The sequence below is a fragment of the Mastigoproctus giganteus genome, chromosome 9 (assembly GCF_048544385.1).
Source record: "Mastigoproctus giganteus isolate SK-2022 chromosome 9, ASM4854438v1, whole genome shotgun sequence".
Taxonomy (NCBI): Eukaryota; Metazoa; Arthropoda; class Arachnida; order Uropygi; family Thelyphonidae; genus Mastigoproctus; species Mastigoproctus giganteus.
This window is the reverse complement of record NC_143583.1, coordinates 97,696,770-97,709,376: the sequence shown is the minus strand read 5'-3', so window position 1 is coordinate 97,709,376 and position 12,607 is coordinate 97,696,770. Positions and strand designations below refer to the sequence as shown.

At 35.6% G+C, this 12,607-nt stretch overlaps 2 protein-coding genes across 2 annotated transcripts in view; both read left to right on the top strand.

Moving 5' to 3' along the window:
* The window catches only part of LOC150080578 (uncharacterized), a 192,123-nt gene extending 182,608 nt beyond the window's left edge, over window positions 1–9,515 (top strand). Inside the window, exon 18 of the mRNA XM_090380744.1 lies at window positions 9,477–9,515. Within this exon, the coding sequence (XP_090236870.1) occupies window positions 9,477–9,515 (39 nt within the window). The remainder of the gene's footprint in view (window positions 1–9,476) is intronic.
* A 2,371-nt stretch (window positions 9,516–11,886) lies between these two features.
* LOC150080577 (uncharacterized) overlaps window positions 11,887–12,607 on the top strand; it is a 66,824-nt gene continuing 66,103 nt past the window's right edge. The window contains exons 1-2 of the mRNA XM_090380743.1: window positions 11,887–12,011; window positions 12,314–12,461. Of these exons, the coding sequence (XP_090236869.1) occupies window positions 11,887–12,011; window positions 12,314–12,461 (273 nt within the window). The remainder of the gene's footprint in view (window positions 12,012–12,313; window positions 12,462–12,607) is intronic.

The following is a 12,607-nucleotide window of genomic DNA, read 5'->3' as shown; positions in this document are numbered from 1 at the left end:
CTCAGGTTCTTAATCTGAGCAAGCAGAAGTATCTCGTCAGCATTGAACCTGCTCAAATCATTCAAGGCCTTATACACCTCAATCATATCACCTCACAGGTGCATAGTCTCCAGATGCTGCAACTTGCAGAATTTAAGCCTTTCTTCGTAAGCATGCCCCTTTGTTCCTCTCACCAATCTTGTTGCCCTTCTCTGTACTCATTCTAGCAACTCTACATCCTTCAAAAATGTGGCTTCCAGACCTGTACGCAGTATTCAAGGTGTGGCCTGACCATTGCCTTATACAAAGGGATAATCGCGTCCTTGTGTCTGTTGCAAAATTCCTATATATCATTGACAAAACTCGATGGCCTGCTGTGGCAGCCAGACTGCACTACTCTATTTTAGTCAAGAGGGATAGAGAAGCAGCAGTAATTCTTCCTCTCTAGTAAAAAACCTTGACTGGACCATATTGTTTGCTGTGCACAAATCTTAATACTTGGAGATATACTCGTGGAGATATAAAAAGAACTGTAGTAGAAATTCATAAGTAACATGCACATGATTTGAGTTCTGAAGAGTTTGGTAGCTAAACTAGTCTGTAATTTTACAGGGTTTTCAGTGAAACTAGCCAAACTTCAGGAAGTTATCAAATAGGCGATTTTGAGTCAAAAATGTTATATGAACAGGTAGGCCTTTGTTTTTGATGCATCAATTACTAAGCCACAGTGTATTTTTATGATACTCCAGTTCTTATGGTTTAAAGTGTATTATGTCTCTACAAGTATTCACAGGCTGAGTTGCATGTGATACAGTTGAAAACCTGGCCTATTCCACTCTCTGCCTGAAATCAGCTAACTGGAGTCCCTAGTGGTCAGGTGCAAGAGTAAAAGAGTGCACATATTTGAGTGTACTGTGTTCACACATATGTGTACACTATTTTTATATGTTATATATATGTATAAATTTATTTTATTGCCCTAAAAAAATAAATACATGCTATCCCAGTACATTTGAAAAGAAGAGTTTACATCTAAAAATACACATCACATAAGTATTTGGCAAGAGTACTAAATCACAAATGTGTCCAAAAAGAATGAGGGGACAAATGCAAGGAAGACGGAGGCTTTTGCTGCACCAGTCAAAAAAAAAAAAAAAATTTCTGAGTTACCCTGAGAGACAGAATGAGTCAGAAGTAGAAGGAAGTCACCAAAAAAGAGAAGAATGATGATATCCAGCTCAGGACCCTGGGTGTGCCAAGCCTGTACTCACCAGATGTGAGCCCCTGGGGTTAATTTTTCACCGCTGTCTCCAGATAGTTTTTAATTGAACTAATTAAAAATAACTATTTTTCTATATATATAACTAATATATAAAAATATATATAAGTAATTAATTTTAAAATATACAACTTTTTCGGAAAATATGCACTTAGTCAAAGCTTAAATAAAACCGGCACTCACTGCATGATCAGTTTAGTTGCATGAATTATATAAAAAAGGGGGTATGAGAAGGTCTAAGATTAAAAACTAAAATCATAAGTTAAAAATCTTGGGTTAAAAATTAAAATTAAGCTCAGAGGAGGAAGAGGTGCACCATGTCATCCTCTAGTTATCAGTTTTAAAACATAAAACTAAAGTTAAGTTTAAATGAGAATAAGGCCAATAGTCATGAACAACGGACTTTCGTTAAAAACACCTTCAGTTGGCACTAAGGGAAAAAAAAAAAAAAGAATTTTTTTTTGACTAAAGTGCATATTTTTTGTCTTAACTTTTGGCATTTTAAGTTCTTGCTATTTTTAATTATAGTCATAACTATTTTCTTCATTCTTCTGAAGATATGTGGTTTTTGTAATTTTGGCATATAAGGGATATAATAGCAATATTTTATTAGTCATTCCCGAGTTATGTAAAACTCGACTTATGTAAGAAGTCCTGGAACGTATTTCTTACATATGTTGGGAACTTACTGTATTTTTGTTTCATTGATTAATTAATCTGTTTTAACTAATCTTACATACATGTTCTTCCAATTTAGAGTCTTGCCTATGACATATCCCAAAATATTGAACCAAGAAAATTTAGAACCATGAATATTGAGGTCTGTATTTTTTTTTAATTTATCATTAGTTCTTTATTTGAACATTAATAAACTCGATTATCAACTAAAATTCAGCAAAGCAGGCACTTTTTATATTTCATTACCTTTTCATATCACACATCCATATCTTTTTAGAAATGTATATGATATGAAGGGAATACAGTAAACCTCTTCTGCTTCTTGTATATCTCTTAATGATTTGTTGTTTATCTCAGTCTGTTAGCATCTGTTATTTGGTTTTTAGGAGCATTAGCAACTAAGGCCATATTGCTCTGGGAATATGCGGTGGTCATTCCCTTGACCTTTCCGCATCCTCCATATTTGGTGGTGACAGGCTCGAACCCCGGTCTAATCAAGAAGTGTGTGCTATGCACTGCTGCTCCTTCCCACCTGGTCTGTTAGCATCAGTGGCAGCTGTTCACAGATGACTTAAAGAAAAAAATACTCCCATGTTATTGTATTTAAAAAAACCCAACAGGTTCAGGCCCAGACTCGATGATTTTAAATATTTAAAACTTTATTTATGACATACCGATATTTATGTTGTTTCTCAGGCCTCTATAACCCTTCCCCCGTTTATCTCTACCACAGAAGCTATTTATACATGTATAGAGAAAAAAAGGTTTTATTATTTTTATTACTTTTAACTCAATCTTTATATCTTAACTTACTTATATTTACCTCCTTACTATATTGCAGCCTCAGAAGAAGGAAGCAGAACGGATCTTGAAACATTAGGTGTTAATAATCCACCCCCCCTCCCAGATCAATTCATGTAAATAGACTTAGTTCAAAATATCCTCACATGCTTTCTGTTTTCTTTCAAACTTTTTCTGCTCCTGTATAACATGAATAATGCCCTTCATGCAGTATATTTCAGATTTTGTCTTATTTTATCAAAAGGCTCAGTTCCCAGTGTTCACTTTTATAAGTAGTTCAACCAATGCGAATACAGAAAGACTAGGTATTATCTACTGTTCTGACCATCCAGCTCTTCATATTGATGCTGTTGTTTCTCAGCCCTCCAAACTTCTGGGACTCTTAAGTGTTTGTCATCTATTATTATTCCTTTTTTCTGCCACTGCAATTTTATCACTCCCACAGACTTGAGATTATTATTTTTAAATTTATTAGATATTTTGTATTTCTATAGTTATCTCATTCACCATTGTCACAACTATCAGTCTTTGTCATCATTTCATCCTTTCCTCTTTGTGTCCTCGTGGGTAAGCACAGTTGGTATAATCACCATCCTTCCACACAGAGTGGAAAGGCCCAAATTTGAATCCCTTCAATGATGCAACCAATATTTGTGGACTTTTTTTCACATGGCTGAGTCAGTTGATCTCAGGTGAGGGTAGCATGGTTTTAATTCTTGAAACTCAGGTTTTTCTTCCAGCAAATTGACATGCAATATGGCCTAAATTGCTGATGCACCTAAAATCCTACAAACCAACGTTTTCCTTTGTGTTCTAGGAAAATATATCTTAGTACCCTTTTTGAATTCCACATAGATTCCCCTCAAATTCTTTTCATTCCCACCACAGACCTAAGGATATTAATGACAGGTATCATCCCTTTTTCTTATTACTTGTTCTTCACCTCTACTATTTGACATGTCACTTGTTCCAATTTTTTGCAAATAGTTAGTAAGATTCACATGATTCTACTCCTAATGTCTCTTTGTTTAAGAAATTAATTTATTCTCTCTTTTTTGCCCTTTTTATTAACTTCATTTTGCCGCCTTGTGTCTACACTAAGATCAGTATCCTCTGAGTGTGAATATTTGTATACAAATAAATAATGGCACTTTAATGCTAAAATTTGGTAAAGGCTTACAATGAATTAAACCCAGTCTCCACATGGTTATTTGTAGAATCAGGAGAATGTTTGATTCATTTCAATAGCTTTAGCATGCATAGTGTCATCTGGTTCAAACATCTTAAAGACTAGAGTACAAAATTTCTACCTTTTGTGAAAAGCTGACACAATACTAGACAATTCTGATCTATGCTAAGATTTTATCATTCAGTGAATAAGCTTTTTTGAACATTGTTGGACTACTGCAATATAATTCATCAGCAGCAAGAACGTTTAGTTTGCCCCTTTTGTGTATGATATTGCCAAGCTTTGAGATTTTACTTATATCTTCATCCTTATTATCATTAATTTGCCACTTTGGTGTCCCCAACTGTTTCAATATCTTGTCACCAGCTGCCACCACTACGATTATTTTGTTTACAGTTGAAAGCAAGGCTACAATATGAATTTAAAATTTACAACATACGAAAGGAAATAAATATTTTTATTTTCAGTTACCATACAACTTTAGGGAAAGGGATGCCAGAAGTTTATCAAAACTTTAACAGGGGCTAAATGATTTTGTGATAACTGAAAGGAAAGTGGAAAAGAAATTGTTGAAGTAAAACATAAAAAAAGCCCTGGGGGTGGATGAAATCTATCCAATTATATTAAGAGATAGCAAAGGAGATAAGGAAACACTTAACCACAATTATGACACAACATCCTTGGATTCAGGAGTAAGCAAACTCCAATTCACAAAGGGAGATCAAAAGGTAACTTGAGTAATTACAGACCTGTTAGCAGATCTGTTCCAGGGAAAATAATGCCGTCACTGTTTAAAGAAGTAATTTATCATCTAGACAAGAATGCATTTATATTGCAGTCACAGCATGGATTTCCTAAGGGGCAGTTTTGCCTGACCAGTCTGATTGGATACTATGATACAATAACAAAGGAACTGGATTCAAAAAATAATTTTGATATCATATACTTGGATTTCAGGAAGGTTTTTGATACTGTTACAAATAAAAGACTGCTGTACAAACTGGGGCAACATGAAATTAAGAGCAAGTTACTACTATGGATAAAGGGATAATTGAGTTGTAGAAGACAGAGAGTGGTTATCAATGGACACTGCACTTCATGGATTATTAGTGGAGTACCACAGGGTTTGGTGATTGGCTTATTGCTGTTTTCTGTATTAATGATATTGATGAAGGTATATCAGGCTTAATGTCTAAGTTTGCAGATAATACAAAGGTTGGCAAGATTAATGACAGTCATCAAGGTAAGCTACTGCAATAAGATCTAGATAAATTAGACCGACAGGCTGAGAAATGGCAGTTGTACTGTATATGGGTAGCAGTAATCCCAGAATAACATACTAACTGATTGGTACTCAGCTTAGTGGAAAATTAAAAGACCTGGGGGTTTGTTTGTTATTTGGTTTTTAGGAGCATTAGCAACTAAGACGATATTGCTCTGAGGACATGCAGTGGTCATTCCCTGACCTTTCTGCATCCTCCGTATTCGGTGGTCATGGGCTCGAACTCCGGTCTATCAAGAAGCGTGTGCTACATACTGCTGCTCCTGCCCACCTGTCTATGGAGGTGCCGACCTGCGAGTAATTATGCAGTCTGATATGAAGTTCTTTGAGCAGTGCAGACAGGCTGCCAGGACAGCTCATCGGGTTTTTTGTTGATAATATATAGGAACTTTGTTAGCAGGGATAAAAAGGTGATTATCCCTTTGTACAAGGCCATGCTTAGGCTTCATCTTGAGTACTGTATACAGCAGGAGGCCTCATTACAGGAAGGATGTAGATCTGTTGGAATGCATGTGGAGAAGGGCAACAAGATTCATGAATGGAACAAAAGGGCAGTCTTAACAATACAGGCTTCAGTTCTGAAAATTGCAGTGGCTAGAGACTGGGCACCTGTGAGGTAATCTGATTGAAGTGTTTAAGGCTTTGAATGTATTGAGCAAGATCATTGATAATGGCATTCTTTTTCTTGTTCAGACTACAATATAAGGGGGGAGAGGGAGAGCAGAGATGGGCAAAAGTTGCGGACAATAGCTTTGGCAAGAGACCAGAATACTCGGCTACCATTAGGACAAGAAGCAAGTCTTCTACTCTTAGCCTGTTCAAAATCTAGTTTGAACTGATTAATAACTGCTTTACAATTGTTGCGAGCTTTGGTGTAGGCAGAAATTGAAATTGAAGAATTGGAAACAAGCCAATTACGATATGCAACGTTCTTCTCTTGAACAGCCTTAGCACATTTATTGGAAAACCAAGGTTCAGATAAAGGATGAGATTTTAAAGTGGATTCCATTCCTACTAGAATAATTTCACTGACACAATCTGAGCAAACGTTGACATCAGAAGTTTTGAAACAGTAGTCCGACCAAGCAAAAGAAATCTCGCAGGTCATCTAATTTTGCATTCTTGTAATGCCAAACAACATGAGGTTGGGAATAGCCATTAGAAAAAGGCTCCATTGGAGAAGGGACAATCACCAAGTTGTGATCTGAGGTACCTAAAGGACCACTCACTTCGCCTGTGTACTTATAAGGGTTGTTTGTGAGAAAAAGATCAAGCATGTTGGATGTATGGCTAGGATTGTCTGGTATTCTTGTAGGTAAATGAACAATCTGTGCAAGGTCATTAGTAATTGCAAAAGCCTCATCATCTCAACCAGCTGGGTCGGTGTGACTAGAAAAAGGAAGCCAGCTGGAGTTGTGAACATTAAAATCACCAAGGAAAATTACCTCACTGTTAGGAAAGTTGGACTGAAGAAAGTCAAGTTGCAAAGAGAGGAAATCAAAGAGCTCCAAATGATTAGTGGAGTTGGGAGAACGGTAGAGACGATGGATGAATTTGACAGAATGAGGTAGAGAGATTTTAAGCCAGAGAAGATCGAAAAGAGGAGATTCCAAATTACCAATTCTCTGACGGAATATCGGAATGGACATATGCACAAGTACCACTTTTGAGGCAAAAGGAATCATACAGCGAATAGTTAGGGCAACTGAGATGAGCAGTAGTTAAATCAACCGATAACTGAGATTCTGTCAGAAAAAATACATGGGGTTTGGCAGACTGCCAGTGGAAATGGACATCATTGAGATTAGAATTGAGACCACATATATTTGTGAAATGAACTAGGAAGTGTTTGGGAGGTTTAGATCTTTTCACAGATAAGCTTACTCTATTAGTTTGACAATTCATGGTGTATTCAATAGTAAGAAAAAGTGGGGGGGACATGCTGTATGAAGTAATGAAATTTTTAGATATGGCGTACACATGGTAAGAATATACCCAGATCTTCAACATAACGTGGCCTCGACAGTGCCCCCTCACATACACACTACTCAGACTCCCTCAAGCCACTATCTGGCAGAGTAGAAGTAGCAAGATTATACACTAGCTGATCCGGAAGCCTCCTAAAGAGTTACAATAGGTTCGGTCCAGTGTACTAACTAGCGGCCGGCCTGCAAACGCCATTTTAGAGCTGTGCCCTCGAAATGTAAGGAAGATTGGATATTGCCATGATGTTCATCATAATCTCAAAGTCATCAGTCATACTGCATGATGGAAGAGATTGGGAAGGGTTGACTGGAACTTAGTTCTGGAAACTAAACATGGGTTCCACCACTTCAAGTCTCCAATAAACAAAGTGGTGGTATTTCACTGGCTGATGAGAGTCATCTACCACCTAGTATTGCCTGGTAACACAGAGGGGTGGAATTCTTCCATGCGGTATGGGCACCACACCTCGACCCCTGCTTACATTGGTTCACACCTGGGTGGTCACCTGCCATGTGCTTGTGCATGGAGGTTATACCCAGGATTCCTAACAGTCCCACCATCATGAAGGTGCAAGCAGAGGATTTGGCTGTCACAGACCATCCGGACTTTGCCAAAATTGGGTCCACTTGATTTGAATGTCACCTGAATATCAGTTCCATCAGAATTTTAGACTCCCAGGTAGCAAATACAGCTTGTCTGGCATATCTGAGAGAATGTCTGTGACAACCTCAAGGACCATATGGCTCTTACTAATACTAAAGTTAAGTTGTTGTTTTTTTTTAATTTCCCTGATTTACATGTAGAAATGCCTTTTTGTAATTTTATGGCAGTAGAAAAGGAAAAAATTAAGTTACTTTCTTATGTGTATGGTATTTAAATTGTCATAATTGTGCTTTCAGTGGTAAAAATACAAAACAATAACAGCAGCTGTTGACAGGATGCTGAAATCATAGATTACTTTATTACCTTTGCACCACAGTTATCCTCTTCTAATTTTAAACAAGCTCTGTTCACCTCTCCCTTGGTCATCCATGAGTTTTATCATATCATACAAAATCTGTTTAAAGAGAATCTAGAATTATCCTCTCTTGTTTCTAGTTAAGTATTTTATGTACTAAACAGTCAGTTTAAACTTCTGCTAGTGTAATAGCTTTATTTTTTATCCATGAGAATGTATCCTGCTGTTAGCATTAGTTAAGGCATACAATGCAAGAAAGCAAACTTATGTAGCATCAGCCAAAAAAAAAATAAAACCCTCCCATTTCACCCATCCATTCGTTCCAAATGTCTGTCTAACTTAGCCTTAAATTTATTTAAGCTCTCAACTTCCACAACAAGAGATGGAAGTCTGTTCCAGTAATCAACTACCCACACTGGCTAAAGGCAAATTTCCGTACATCTATTCTACAACTGTCTTTCCTCAATTTGAATCTATGCCCCCTCAGGTTCATAATCTGAGCAAGAGGAATAATTCCATCACCACTGACCTTGCTCAACCCATTCAAGGCCTTATACACCTCAATCAGATCATCTGACAGGTGTCTAGTCTCCAGGCACTGCAATTTGCAGAACTTAAGCCTATCTTGGTGAGAGCACCCCTTTGTTCCCCTTCTGTAGACTTGCTACTCATTCTAGCAAGTCTACATCTTTCCTAAAATGAGGCCTCCAGACCTGTACACAGTACTCAAGGTGTTGCCTAACCAATGGGATAATCACCTACTTGTCACTTCTAGCAACTGTTGTTCATAGCTCTTTAATTTTTCCACTTTCTGTCCTTTAATCTCTACCTCTAATGGTCCAATCTCACTTCCATAGATTTGGCCTTTCCAGGACTTCACAAACTGTTATTACTATGTGCTTTTGGACTTTGCCAATTTTAAATATTTTATTTATTATTCTTATTATGTTTAAAAAATTTAATGTTTCAAAATCAATATCAGTTAATTTAGATATGATATATGGCACCTTAGGCATATGAAACAATTGTGATGCAGTATTATGGTAATCACAGCATGGTTTTGTTAAAGGGAGATCTTGTTTGACTAATCTGATTAGCAGCTATGACATAGTTGCTAAGGAACTGGAATACAAAGGAACTACTGAAAGAAATACAAAGGAACTGGAATCAAAAAATAATTTTGGCGTTATATACTTAGAGTTCAGTAAAGCTTTTGATACTGTTCATGAAAGATAATTATACAAATTGGAACTGAGAAGTGAAATAGTGTCAAAAACTTTACTGAATATTAGTATATAGTGTTAAAATTATTTTTTTATTCCAGTTCCTTTGTGGTTATGTCACAGCAACTGAGATCAAATGAAAGGTAGCAATAATCCAAAAATAAGATACCAGTTGGGTAGTACCACACTCAAGGAACTGGAGAATGAAAAAGACTTAGTGGTAATTGTACAGTTGGAGTTCTCTGAGCAGTGCAGACAGGTTGCTAGAACAGTTCATAGGGTTCTATCAGTGATATACACCAATTTTTCCAGCAGGAACAAGGATGCAATTATCCCATTATATAAGGTATTAGTTGAGGCAATGGTTAGGCTGAATCTCTGAGTACTACACACACACACAGGTCTGGAAGCTTCATTATCGGATGGATGTGAATCTGTGGGACTGGTGCAGTCACACCAGTTCCACAGAAGAGCAGCAAGGTTAATCAACAAGGGCACAAAAGGATACTCTTACCAAGGATTACTTCAGTTCTGTAAATTCCAGCATCTGGAAGCAGGCCTCTGTGAAGAGACCTCACTGAAATATTTAATGCTTTAAATTGATTGAGTAAACTAAAGGTTGATGGCATCCTTACTCTTTCTCAGATGATGCACATAAGGAGACATAAATTTAAATTGAAAAAAGAATGGTTCCAGGATAGATGTATGGAAATTTGTCTCCCACAAGAGGATAATATATTGTTGGAAGAAACTTCCATCTGGTGTTGTGGAGTTAGGTAATTTGAATAAATTTAAGGAAGGATTAGACAAATTATTAGAGGGGATGGACAAATGATGTGGGCAATTTTTTTTTTCTGCCTGATGCTACTGTATAAGCTTGCTTCTTGCATCATTTTCTTGCCAATACTAATACTATTTTGCTATAAATCAGGGATAATTCTTAAATGCCAAAACTTTAGTTTTGCTATTGATTTTGAACAAAGAGGTAGCACTCTTGTGCAAGGGCTAAAAAAGAACTCCAGGTAAAATTACTATATAAATATTAATATATAAAACAAAAAGAAAAAAACATCTAAAAGAATTAGAATGTATCAGAATCCAAATACTACCCTAAGGCTGGAGAACTCTAGCAGGATAATCTTCAGAAATCAGTGTTATGTAAAAATTTTGTTAATATTATAAATAATGTGTTAAATTCTCATAGACCAGCATACATCTCTGAAGTATAAAAATTCCTTAAGTTTTCAATATTTTGTAAATATCTTAGATACAGCATGGAATTTCTTCCACATAGTGCCTAGTTATCCCTTCTTAAGTACAGCCCTACCCTCAGAAAATGGTTCTTTGTACATAGTATTTTCCCTATATATTTTGTTATGTAATTAATATCAATAAAATCAATATCTACCAACAAAACAAGAGAGTTTCAATAGCAAATAGGTTCTCTGCCCATATTTCTTAAGTCAATGTAAGTTTGAAAGAAACTTTAATTTCTTGAATTTTAACTCTCACACAGTAAACATTTCTGGCATCCTATTATTGCTCCTATTAGAAGTAAATGTTTTATTTAATTGAATAGTTAAGATTTTTCCAATGGATATTAGTGTATTAGTAGTGGCAGATGCAAGAAAGCCAGCTTATATTTATAATTTTTTTTTTTGTTAATTGTTGGCGCATCAGCTTCTGTGGCCATAATGCATCTCCCAAAGTTTTTGCATTTTACTCTGATCCAAGCCTGAGGCGGGATTCGAACCTGCGACCTTTGGGTTGCCAGGCAGGCACTTTACCCACCTGGCTAGCCTGGTCGGCTATATTTATAATTAGATATGCAATTTTTTTGAAGTGTCATAGATACCAAACCATGGATTTATTGTTATTTATAATAATTCTTGAAACTTTCTGTATGAAAAAATGCACACAGATTGGCCCACATATGAAACATACTTCATAATTTAGTACCTAAAAACAATGAAAAAAGTTCATATAAACAATTCCCTGATTCTGAACAGTTATGAAGCTATGGCTGTTTGAATTTTAACAAATGGCTATGGGTTTAAATGGTAAAATCAATGGCATGAGTTTTCAATGATAAAATAATAAATAAAAATAAGTAGATATAAGTAAGTAAAATGTTTATTCGTACTAGACACATTTGTTATTTATTATGTATTATTTTATTATTTTTTTACCACTGCAAACTCCATAGCATCATTATTGTTTGGAATCAGACAAATGTTTATATAAAATTATTTCATTGTTTTTGGGTTTGGGAATCAATCCTGAAAGTACAGCCCACATATAGCCCACATTACTGTAAAGAAACTAAAAATGCAGTTTAGTGGAGAAAAAGCTTAAATGTCCTGGACTGCTATTACTTGATATTGTTATTATTTGAATTATTTTAGAATAATTCAAAAGTAGCTTCACAACTTTGTAAACCTTTAACTTCATGTGTTTCAAACTTAAAAAAATGTAACAAACATTGAATGCAAGCCATGGTCTTGAAGCAAAATGTACCAGTCACTGAATGAAAGCCACAATCTTGAAGTTCTTATTGGAAATAATGTCTCAGTGTACCACCAAGGTGTAAAATGTTACATGTTCAGTAACAACTCTGATTCTGTTATTCAGTTCAGGTAAATTTTCTGGTAATGGTGATTTGGCCTTAATAGAGCCTCAGAGTTAAAAATCCAATGGTGTAAGGTACAGGGATCATGATGGCCACAGAAAGTCGACTAGTTACAAAACTTATAATCATTAGTTACCAGTAAAACTTCAAAGTTACTGCTTTCATTTTGTGCTTGGTCTGTTTTATTAAGTTCAAAATATAGAAAGTTGTAGGTTTTATGAATGAATAATACTAAAGCTCTTTGTACTCAGGTCAAAGTTATAAGCTTAAAAACTTCTGAATTACTCTCTATAATGAAAATGTTATTAGAACTTCAAGAAATGGGATGAATATTGAAAAAAATAAAATAAAAATAACATTCCAGGAGGCCCTGTTATGGCTGAGAACATCTTCATCTTTAGCTGGTGTAAAGTTTAGAGAATTCATTTCAAAACATGGCCACAGATGTCTTAAAGAGGTAAGTCTTAAAAGTAAGATTATTCTAAATTCAAACTCTTTCTTATATGAATATTGTAAAGTTCTGTGGATTTATAATGATATGTTTATTTTTTAATTAAAATTCAGATGTCAAACAGGCAATCCAAGGTTAATTTCTCTTTTTCT